At 38.1% G+C, this 11624-nt stretch overlaps 1 protein-coding gene across 1 annotated transcript; it reads left to right on the forward strand.

The window, feature by feature from the left end:
* Window positions 1-1649: 1649 nt before the first annotated feature.
* Window positions 1650-11496, forward strand: tyr (tyrosinase). The gene is made up of 5 exons (XM_051666261.1): window positions 1650-2538; window positions 7455-7671; window positions 9210-9357; window positions 9625-9806; window positions 10567-11496. The coding sequence occupies exons 1-5, from the start codon at window positions 1708-1710 to the stop codon at window positions 10803-10805; spliced, it is 1617 nt and encodes a 538-aa protein (XP_051522221.1). The 5' UTR covers window positions 1650-1707; the 3' UTR covers window positions 10806-11496.
* Window positions 11497-11624: the final 128 nt, after the last annotated feature.

An 11624-nucleotide genomic window follows, 5' to 3' on the forward strand; every position in this document is an offset into this window, starting at 1 on the left:
GGGCAAATATGATTTGTTGGAGATTTAATATGTGCCTAATATTGTGGATTATTTTGACAATTAATAAAATGTAGTTCATAAAAATATTACAGAATCCCAATAATGACCCAAATAAATATATAAATATAAACTGTTTATGTACACATATAATACAAGTCTATGGTATGTCCTTATTTAGACAAAATTGCCCCCAAAATTTAGCTAAATCTGACACAGTCCTTCCTTTTGGGACATTTGAAGAGGTCATCATTGAGGAAAAAATATTCATACATAAAGTAGTCTATTTTATTTTATTTTGTTATTTTTATCCCCTTTTCTCCCAATTTGGAATGCCTGATTCCCACTACTTAGTAGGTCCTTGTGGTGGTGTGGTTACTCACCTCAATCCGGGTGGCGGAGGACAAGTCTCAGTTGCCTCTGCTTTTGAGATAGTCAATCTGCGCATCTTATCACGGGACTCGTTGTGCATGACACCGCGGAGACTCGCAGCATGTGGAGGCTCATGCTACTCTCCGTGATCCATGTGCAACTTACCACGCACCCCATTGAGAGCAAGAACCACTAATCGCGACCACGAGGAGGTTACCCCATGTGACTCTACCCTCCCTAGCAACCGGGCCAATTTGGTTGCTTAGGAGACCTGGCTGGAGTCACTCAGCACACCCTGGATTCGAACTCGCGACTGCAGGGGTGATAGTCAGCGTCAATACTCAATGAGCTACCCAGATCCCATACATAAAGTAGTCTAAATGTTGTATAATTATTCTAAAAATGCACAAAAAAAATAACTTTTTATTTTAGTGTTAAAGGAATATTCCGGATTCAGTACAAGTCAAGCTCAGTTGACAGCATTTGTGGCATTTTATTGATTAACATAAACAATTATTTTAACTTGCCCCTCCATATCTTTACAAAAGCAAAACTCTGTGTTACAGCAAGGCACTTATAATGGAAGTGAATGGGGCCAATCTGTAAACATTAAAATACTCACTGTTTCAAAGGTATAGACACAAGACGTAAACAATATGAGTGTTTGTATGATTTTAGTGTGATTAAATCTCTTACAAACCCTTTCTGTTAAAAGTTATAGCCAATTTTACAACTTTGTTGCCATGACGATGTAGTCAACAAACCCTAAAACCCTAAAAACGACTGTAAAAATTACGATTTAAACAACTTTACAGCTCAAATAATACACGAGTTTTAACAGAAGAATTAATGTAAGTGCTTTTATAAAAGTATAAGCTTCACATTTCTGCCTTTAAACCCTCCAAAAATTGGCCCCATTGACTTCCATTGTAAAAGCCTCACTGGAACCAACATTTTTGCTGACGCAATAAATTTTTGTGGTATTCAACATTATGCCACAAATGCTGACGATTAAGCTTAACTTTAATTGAACCCAGAATATTTCTTTAAATACTTCACATTTATTCTGAATTCATAAACTTTACACAAATCAGTTTAAAGAGAATTTGTCATACAACTGAGTGCCTACAGTATGTTCTCTTTTAAGTGTGTGTATATGTGGTTATGTATGTGTGTAAGTACGTGTGTGTAAGTGTGTATGGGATGGAGAAAGGGTAGGACGCAGTGCGTAAAGAGAGAGAGAGAGAGCTGGAGAGAGTTTTCCCAACTCTCCACCTCAACTCTCCACTATGCGTTTTCGGCGTGTCTAATGTGTCTCACCCTCTTTAGATAGCTGTCATGAGGCTGCTGTCTGTCTCTCTGCTCTTTTTCTTCATTCAGTTTCTGAGTCTGTCTCTCCAGCAGTTCCCTCGGCCATGCACCACTCCAGAGGTCCTGCAGAGCAAGCAGTGCTGTCCGGTGTGGCCTCGTGACGGATCGGTGTGCGGGGTGAGCTCGGGTCGAGGCTTCTGCCAGGATGTCACGGTCTCCGACCTTCCCCACGGGCCGCAGTACCCCCACACCGGCGCGGACGACCGGGAACGGTGGCCTCTGGTGTTCTACAACCGAACATGCCAGTGCGCCGGTAACTACATGGGCTTCGACTGCGGCGAGTGCAAGTTCGGTTACTTCGGAGACAACTGCGGGGAACGGCGAGAATCCGTGCGCAGGAACATCTTCCAGCTGTCGGTAACGGAGAGGCAGCGGTTCATCTCGTACCTGAACCTCGCCAAGACCAGCATCAGCCCCGACTACGTGATCGCGACGGGCACGTACGCGCAGATGAACAACGGCACGAGCCCCATGTTCGCGGACATCAGCGTGTACGACCTGTTCGTGTGGATGCACTACTACGTGTCCCGTGACGCGCTGCTCGGGGGTCCCGGTAACGTGTGGGTTGACATCGACTTTGCGCACGAATCGGCGGCTTTTCTGCCCTGGCATCGCGTGTACCTGCTGTTCTGGGAGCATGAGATCCGCAAACTGACCGGAGACTTTAACTTCACCATCCCGTACTGGGACTGGCGTGACGCGCAGGACTGTCAGGTGTGCACGGATGAGCTGATGGGCGCGCGCAGCCCTCTGAACATGAACCTCATCAGCCCATCCTCGGTCTTCTCCTCGTGGAAGGTAAATAACTTTCACTAAACACAGTCTTTATTCCAAGTAGCTATATCTTGTGGTACAATCAAACGCATTTGTACATAATGTTAATTAATTACCTAAAAAAGAAAAAAAAAAATTGCGTTTATTTATAAAAGCTATTACAGTGAGGCACTTACAGTGGAAGTCTATGGGGCCAGTCAATTAAGGCTAAAATATATACTGTTTCAAATGTATAACCACAAGATGTAAACATTATACATGTTAGCACGATTTTATTGTGATAAAATGGCTTACTAACCTTCACTGTGTAAAGTTATATCTAATACTAGGTTTACAGGTTTACATGACAACAAAGTTGCAATATTGGATATAACTTTAGTAAGCATATAGCACACTAAAATCATGTTAACACATATAATGTTTACATCTTGTAGTTATACTTTTAAAATAATGTGTATGCTAACGTTTATGGACTGGCCCCATTGACTTCTATTGTAAGTGCCTTACTGTAACAGCAATTTCTGCTTTTTTGTTTTTTAATAAAAGGAGCGACAAGACAAAATTATTTTTGTGGAAATCAACATTATGCCACAAATGCTGTTAATTGAGCTTAAATGGTACTGAACCTAATACATTCCTTTAAAACATCGAAACAAGGTGTAAGCTTAAAGTCAAAAGGTAAATATAAACTTATATATACAGTACTGTGCAAAAGTCTTATATCTTCAGCTTTAGTGTGTCAATAGGAAATATAATTGTTAGACTCCCAAACATTACTTTTGCAAATAGAACAGGGAGCCCTGCAACAGATGTCATGGCCCCCACAGAGCCCCCCACTGAACATCGTGTCAGTCTGAGATTACATAAAGAGACAGAAGCAATTGAGACAGCCGAAATAGATAGAAGAACTGTGGCGAATTCTCCAAGAAGCATGAAACATCCTATCTGCCAACAACCAAGAAAAACTGTGTCCAGGTGTACCTAGGAGGATTGGTGCTGTTTTAAAGGCAAAGGTGGTCACACCGAATATTGATTTAGCTTTTTTATGTTTACTGGACTTTATATGACATTAAGTGATAAATGAGAAAAAGATATTTGTCATTATTTTTGAAGACATCCTCACTATGCAACATTTTTCACAAGTGCCTAAAACTTTTGCACAGTACTGTATGTATCTATATATATATATATATATATATATATAATGACAGCCAAAAGTTTGGAATAATGTACAGATTTTGCTCATATGGAAAGAAATTAGTATTTCTCATCAAACAAAATCCTCCACGTGCAGCAATGACAGCTTTGCAGATCCTTGGCTTTCTAGCTGTCAGTTTGTCCAGATACTCAGGTGACATTTCACCCCACACTTCCTGTAGCACTTGCCATAGATGTGACTGTCTTGTCGGGCACTTCTCACACTCCTTACAGTCGAGCTGATCCCACAAAAGCTCAATGGGGTTAAGATCCATAACACTCTTTTCCAATTATCTGTTGTCCAATGTCTGTGTTTCTTTGCCCACTCTAACCTTTTCTTTTTGTTTTTCTGTTTCAAAAGTGGCTTTTTCTCTGCAATTCTTCCCATAAGGCCTGCACCCCTGAGTCTTCTCTTTACTGTTGTACATGAAACTGGTGTTGAGCGGGTAGAATTCAATGAAGCTGTCAGCTGAGGACATGTGAGGCGTCTATTTCTCAAACTAGAGACTCTGATGTACTCATCCTCTTGTTTAGTTGTACATCTGGCCTTCCACATCTCTTTCTGTCCTTGTTAGAGTCAGTTGTCCTTTGTCTTTGAAGACTGTAGTGTACAGCTTTGAAGGAAATCTTCAGTTTTTTGGCAGTTTCAAGCATTGTATAGCCTTCATTAATCAAAACAATGATTGACTGACGAGTTTCTAGAGAAAGCTGTTTCTTTTTTGCCATTTTTGACCTAATATTGACCTTAAGACATGCCAGTCTATTGCATACTGTGGCAACTCAAAAACAAACACAAAGTCAATGTTACGCTTCATTTAATGAACCAAATAGCTTTCAACTGTGTTTGATATAATGGCAAGTGATTTTCTAGTACCAAATTAGCAATTTAGCACGATTACTCAAGGATAAGGTGTTGGAGTGATGGCTGCTGGAAATGGGGCCTGTCTAGATTTGATCAAAAATGACTTTTTTCAAATAGTGATGGTGCTGTTTTTTACATCAGTAATGTCCTGACTATACTTTGTGATCAGATGAATGCCACTTTGGTGAATTAAAGTACCAATTTCCTTCCAAAACAGCAAAATCTGTACATTATTCCAAACTTCTGGCCACCAGTGTATATTTATGTATATCTTTAAGATTTATGCGTTACAGTTGTATGACAAATTTCCATCAAATTCTTTAAAAAGTGAACATATTATAAATTCAAAATAAATGGGATGCATTTTGTTAAAATTAGTAAGTATGAACTTTTAAAACATAGTAAACAAAATGTATAAGCAGTAAACAATACTGTTTGGTAAATGGCAAAGTCATTTTTTTGTTTTGACATTACTTAAACTAACTTACATTTACATTTATGCATTTGGCAGACACTTTTATCCAAAGCGACTTACAGTGCCCTGGATCCCCCTGGAGCAACCTGGAGTTAAGTGCCTTGCTCAAGGACACAATGGTGGTGGCTGTGGTGATTGAACCAGTTCCGTGCTTTAGTCCACTACACCACCACCAACCTGATACTTCTGCAAAGTTATGCGTATTTAAATAGATCTAATTTAAACCATTTGTTTAAATCTTATCAGGGATATATATATATATATATTTATTTATTTATATTTTTTTTTGAGTGACACACTCCAAGTCACAACACAGTCCTGAGATTTGTTATTGAAGTTACAGTATTTTATGCAATTGTGCCAACCCCCAAATGGGGAAGGTTGGCACGGTGTTAAAAGGCTAGTTTTGAGAGGGGAGCAACAAACAGAAAATATCTTTTTATTTTTTTATTTTTACAAAAATAACCCATTTGTCTAGTTTTTTACTTTACTGTAATAATACAAGAATCCAGACATATAGCTGAAAGTGTTTGAGAAAGTTTTTAGAATTAAATGCATAAAGTTTTTAGTATTATTATTATTATTATTATTGTTCAATTAAGTTTTTTTGTAATGATTATTGGAAACAGCATTTTCAAAGCATTACAATAGTTTATATGCAGAATAAATACATAATAAATAAAAAAATCTTAAATCCTCTCTATACATTTCAGTGTTTGGTGACTTTTGAAAGATTCTTTCAATTAAAAGAGCTCATTAGCAGTCTTGTTTTGGGCATGTGACTGGGATTTGGTCCTGAGTATTTCATTAACTTCATCCAGGATCACACATCTTGTGCACTGAGCTCATAGCCGCGGGAAGTAGGGGTGCTGAGGGTGCTGGAGTACCCCCTGTCGGCATTCCAGCCCACCATGCGAAGTGCTGGCGAACAGTATATGCATTAAAAATGTATGACAATTCATTAATGTTATTTGAAAACCGTCGTATTCTGTGTTAATCTCGTTAACGAAAGGAATGTTTAGGTATAGACGACAAGAAAAGAAGATTGACAAAAATGCAATGATTTTAATTGAAACTTTTTTACTCTTTACCAAAATGTGAGGAGAAAAAAATAATACTGAAAGAAATTAACAGTGCACTAACAATGTTTTCATATAGAATATTCAAGAAAGAATGTATTAAGTAATACAGATATACTGTTCCCCGCTTGAGCTGCATGAACTGAGCTGATCACCAATCACCTGTCTAAAACACGGAAAATGAATAACAGTCCCTAAAACGATTAACAACACCATATCTTCTAAAAAGATAATGCTAATACTAGCTAATACTTTATAGTTTTTAAATGCTATTTCAGAAGCGCAGGTTTTCACAAGGACAGTTTTCATAGCCTATGTTATATATTTTATTATCATTAATCTAAATCTGTTCGTAGAAATATTTCAATACATTTTTATAATTTTTTTTTAAATGTATTAATAACTGGCTAAAGTTTTTTATATTTAACTGACACGTTTTTTTATAGCGGTTTAAGAGCTCTATAGGTATTATAGTGCAAGTTTGATTTTACAGTATGTCTCCAACACAGCATTCCCCCACCCTGCTCTGCACCTGACCTCCCTTAAGCAGTTCTGATGTCACACATTCCTTTAAGAACGTTAAGTTTGAGGAAGAAGCTCATGTGACGGAACAGTGACTTCACACACCCATGCGCTCATAAAGCTGTGATTGTATTATGTAGCCTCGAGCACGTAACACTAGTGACCTGAAGTGAGATCTCTGTCTCCTAAACCCCCTTTAACTTCAGCACTGACCTGCTTCTCTGAGCCACAAGACTCACACTTTAATTTCGTAAACCCCTCTCTGAACGGCATTTTGAGACTCTAGTGTCTTGGATTTTTAATTGTATTTTTTCCCCTTTTCGCCCCAATTTGGAATGCCCAATTACCAATGCGCTCTAAGTCCTCGTGGTGCCGTAGTGACTCAATCCGGGAGGCGGAGGACGAATCTCAGTTGCCTCCGCGTCTGAGATCGTCAATCCACACATCTTATCACGTGGCTTGTTGATCGTGTTATCGCGGAGACGTAGCGCGTGTGGAGGCTTCACGCTATTCTCCACGGCATCCACGCACAACTCACCACGTGCCCAACTGAGAGCGAGAACCACATTATAGCACCAACAAGGAGGTTACCCCATGTGACCCTACCCTCCCTAGCAACCGGGCCAATTTGTTGCTTGGGAAGCCTGACTGGAGTCACTCAGCACGGAGTGGTAGTCAGCGTCAGTACTCGCTGAGCTTTCCAGGCCCCCCTTGGATTTGGCTTCTAACACAAACCTTGCATTGGGCTATGTATTGATGTGTTTTCCACCCATATGTACTGATGAATGCTCACACACCTGTGCAGGTGATCTGTTCACAGCCCGATGACTACAACAATCGTGTGGTACTGTGTGACGGCTCGCCAGAGGGGCCGTTACAGCGAAACCCCGGTAACCATGACCGCAACCGCCTCCAACGGCTACCCACCTCCGCAGATGTGGAGTCGGTGCTGAGCCTAACAGAGTATGAGACGGGGTCGATGGACCGACGGGCCAACCTGAGCTTCCGGAACGCTCTGGAAGGTAACCCAACATAGTGTTTACATTGTTCAGATTTGAAACAACATAATGGTGAGTAAATGGTAACAGAATCTTCATTTTTGGATAAACTATTCCTTTAAGTTGGTACTTGATATCAGTTGCAATGGGATGAAATTACACAAGTGCATTGGGTAAAGAAGCTCAAATATGTAAGAACGTTCATTTCGTAAGGATTATTGTATGAATGCAGTACCATAATATCAGATAACTGGTTGACCAGTATGGGTTTTTCAATGGCTGATTAATATTACATTTACATTTATATATGGATCATGAAATTATTATATCAGAAAAACCAATATCTTTGGCTATAAAGGAATTGTTCACCCAAGAATTTAAATTCTGTGATTGTGACACACTTTAACCCTGTTTTTAAAGATTTTTCTGATTTTCTGTAATTAAAGGCTTATAACATTTATAACATTATATACCTCAGGGTCTAAATCAAGTGGCTTGAAAAACTGCTTTTGTTTTGTTCCCAATCATGTCACCTGTAACTGATTAAAATTTTGTGTTGATTCAACAAAGCAATCAAAAGTTATAGCATTGCAAATATAATTTAGCTAAGTGTCCAAAAGCCTCTCTAAACAAATAAAACATAATAATTGTACATATGAACTTATTACACATGCAAAAACAACAATGACTAAAGGTTTGCATAGCATGCAGACACGATTTTAGTAATGAGTTTCATTCTGTGCCATCTGAGTCATCATTGAGTCTGTATCATGTACTTGGTGCCATCTCCTGGTGGCCATATGTAATTAGAGTGACTGATCACATGACTTTCTGCCCAAATATGGAGGACTATCACCACTGGTTGGAGCAATCTGAGCAAACATTTGTTTTAGCGTTCCATGATGCTTCGTATGGGTTATCTAATGATCTCTGCATCCAATTACTTTGTGTGTGGGCTCATTTTAAAGATAATCGCCTCCTCTAAGCAATGGTGTGATATTTTATGTTGTTGTTGTTGTTTTTTCCTGAAGTTATAAGTGAAAACGCAGCATATAAGCAACACCTTACCGTCAAAGACACATACTTAGATATTACTCGCTAAAAAAATAGGCTGGTTGTATTCTACTCTTTAAAGGCTTTCCAACAACATATGACACATAGCTATTTGATGAGATGGATGTTTTTACCTATTACAATAATATGAAGAGTGCAACATTTTTCTTCTTATTTGTCTGCAAATTTCAAAGCACTTGTTCAGTTTTTGTCATAATGTGTACATATATTGTAAAGTACAGCTTCTAAGCTTTAAAATGACACCTATTTTGTGTTGGTCAATACTGTAGTTATTCATATTTTGATAATTATAATTTTTTCCACACAGGCCCGCTCCGAGCTTAAAGGGATAAAATATCTCCTTTTGTGTTACATCATACCCGTTTTGTACTGACAATAATGACAGTAAACAATGACAGTGAAATTATTCGGTAACACTTTCAATGAAGCCCATATTTATAATGCATTGTAAAGTTATTATAAAGTCACCTGTGTGTTTGTGGTTGCAGGTTTTGCGGATCCTGAGACGGGATTGGCAGTAATGGGTCAAAGCAGGATGCACAACGCCTTACATGTCTTTATGAACGGATCCATGTCTTCAGTGCAGGGATCTGCCAATGACCCCATTTTCCTACTACATCATGCATTTATTGACAGGTAATTTATCCACATTTCTTTTCACATCATTAAGGTTGCAAACATTTGAAGAAGGCGCACATCTCCTATTGGTAATTTACATATTTTGGAGTTTTTTCCTTGCCGAGTGAACTGACTTGACTTAAGGGACTTTGACTCAATGTTAAAGACATGTTTGTTGTAACAGAACTGCAAACACCCTAATCTTTGCATTAACTTTGAGATGAGTCATCATTTCTTGATGTTTGTCTTGTTGCGTTGTGTCTCAGTTGCATTTGTTTGTTTCAGTATTTTTGAGCAGTGGCTGAGGAGACATCAGCCTCCCCGGACACATTACCCAACAGCCAACGCTCCAATCGGACACAACGACGGATATTTTATGGTCCCCTTCATCCCTCTGTACAGAAACGGAGATTATTTCTTATCCACCAAAGCTCTGGGATATGAATATGCATATTTACTAGATCCCAGTGAGTTATTTTATTTTACATTTTTAATATAGTTTTTCTTTATGTTTTATTAGTTTATATAGTTTTAGTATGCCACTTTATGTTTGACCGTGACATTTTTCAGGGCCATTTAGTGTTTTCGCTATCTATTGACTTGTGAAGGCATAAAATTCTATAATATATTATCAAAATATACAAATAATATTAATTCATGCTCATTTTCTTTTCTTTCATTTTGGAAAATGTATTTAAGTTTAGCTTTTTTTCCCAATTGTGTTTTTGTGTGTGTGTGTGTGTGTGTGTTTGTTTTTCAGTTAATGAAAATGTTTATTTAGTTTTCTTTTTAGTTTTCATTTAAGAAGTGTTTTTAGTAAAAATGTGCTTAATCGCTTACTATGGAAGTGAATAGGGCCAGTCCATAACCATCAAAAAAAAAAGTTTACACAGAAAAGGTTAATACTGTAAGTGATTTAATCATACTAAAATCACGTTAACACACATATTGTTTATGTCTTATAGCTATACTTTTGAAACTGTGAGTATTTAAACATTTACGGATTGGCCCCATTCACTACCATTGTAAGTGCCTCACTGTAACCCAGATTTTTTTTTAATAATAAATAATAACTTTTTGTGTTGATCAACATTATGCCACAAATGCTGCCACATGAGGTTAACTTGTTTTGAACACAGAACCTTTCTTTAACGTAAATAACACGTTTTCTTCAGCTTTCTCTCGTCTTGCTCTGTGTGATCTCATCATGTATGTTCTCTCTCTCAGGTCAGCGGTTTGTGCAGGAATTTTTAACTCCGTATCTAGAGCAGGTGCAGCAGATCTGGCGTTGGCTGTTGGGAGCAGGAATTCTGGGAGCGCTCGTGGCAGGAATTATTGCAACAATTATTGCAGTGGCCTGTCGTAAAAGGCAGAGGAGGCAAAAGGTGTCAGCATACGGAGAGAGACAACCACTACTGAACAGCAGTGAAGAAGAAGGCTCAGCTTCATATCAAACAACACTGTGAACCAAACACACACACACACACACCACACAAGCGTGTGTCAGCAAGGACAGAGATACTGTACCAATGGGAAAAGACACAAAAGCCAGTAAACAAATGGGACTCAATTGTTTTGCCGCTAAGCTAAAGTCATGTGATCTCGTCCCAAACTCTGGTCAGGTGAATTTCACGAAAAACTTGTGCAGGTCATATTTCACCCAAAATATAAAAAGACAAAACAATACATAAATGAATTAAATAAACATAAATAAATAAATTAACTGTATTTTTCTGAGAAAAAAAAGGTGAAGCATAGACATTGTCATGATAATTAAAGGAATAGTTCACCCCAAAATGAAATTTCTCTCATCGTTTACTCACCTTATGCTATTCCAGATGTGTTTGACTTTCTTTCTTCTGCAGAACACAAATAAAGATTTTTAGAAGAATATCTCAGCTCTGTTTGTCCATACAATGCAAGTCAATGGTGGCCAGACCTTTGAAGCTCCAAAAAGCACATAAAGGCAGCATTAAAGTAATCCATTCGACTCCAGAGGTTAAATCCATGACTTCTAAATAAGAGGATTTTCATTTTTGGGTAAACAATTCCTTTAAGCAGCCCTCCTGTAAAACAGTTATGAAACTAATATATTTAATTAAATTAAATATATAATTACTTATTTTATTTTTTTGCATTACAGCAGAGAACATGGAGGGAAATAATATATATATTATTTCATTTAAAGGTGCAATACGTAACAATTTTCATGTAATATTCACCCTTTTTTTGCCAATGTGTGAACGGCTTGTAATGCAACTTAAAAAATGAGCCCTTCCCGGACT

This window comes from Myxocyprinus asiaticus, chromosome 31 (genome assembly GCF_019703515.2).
Source record: "Myxocyprinus asiaticus isolate MX2 ecotype Aquarium Trade chromosome 31, UBuf_Myxa_2, whole genome shotgun sequence".
Lineage (NCBI taxonomy): Eukaryota > Metazoa > Chordata > Actinopteri > Cypriniformes > Catostomidae > Myxocyprinus > Myxocyprinus asiaticus.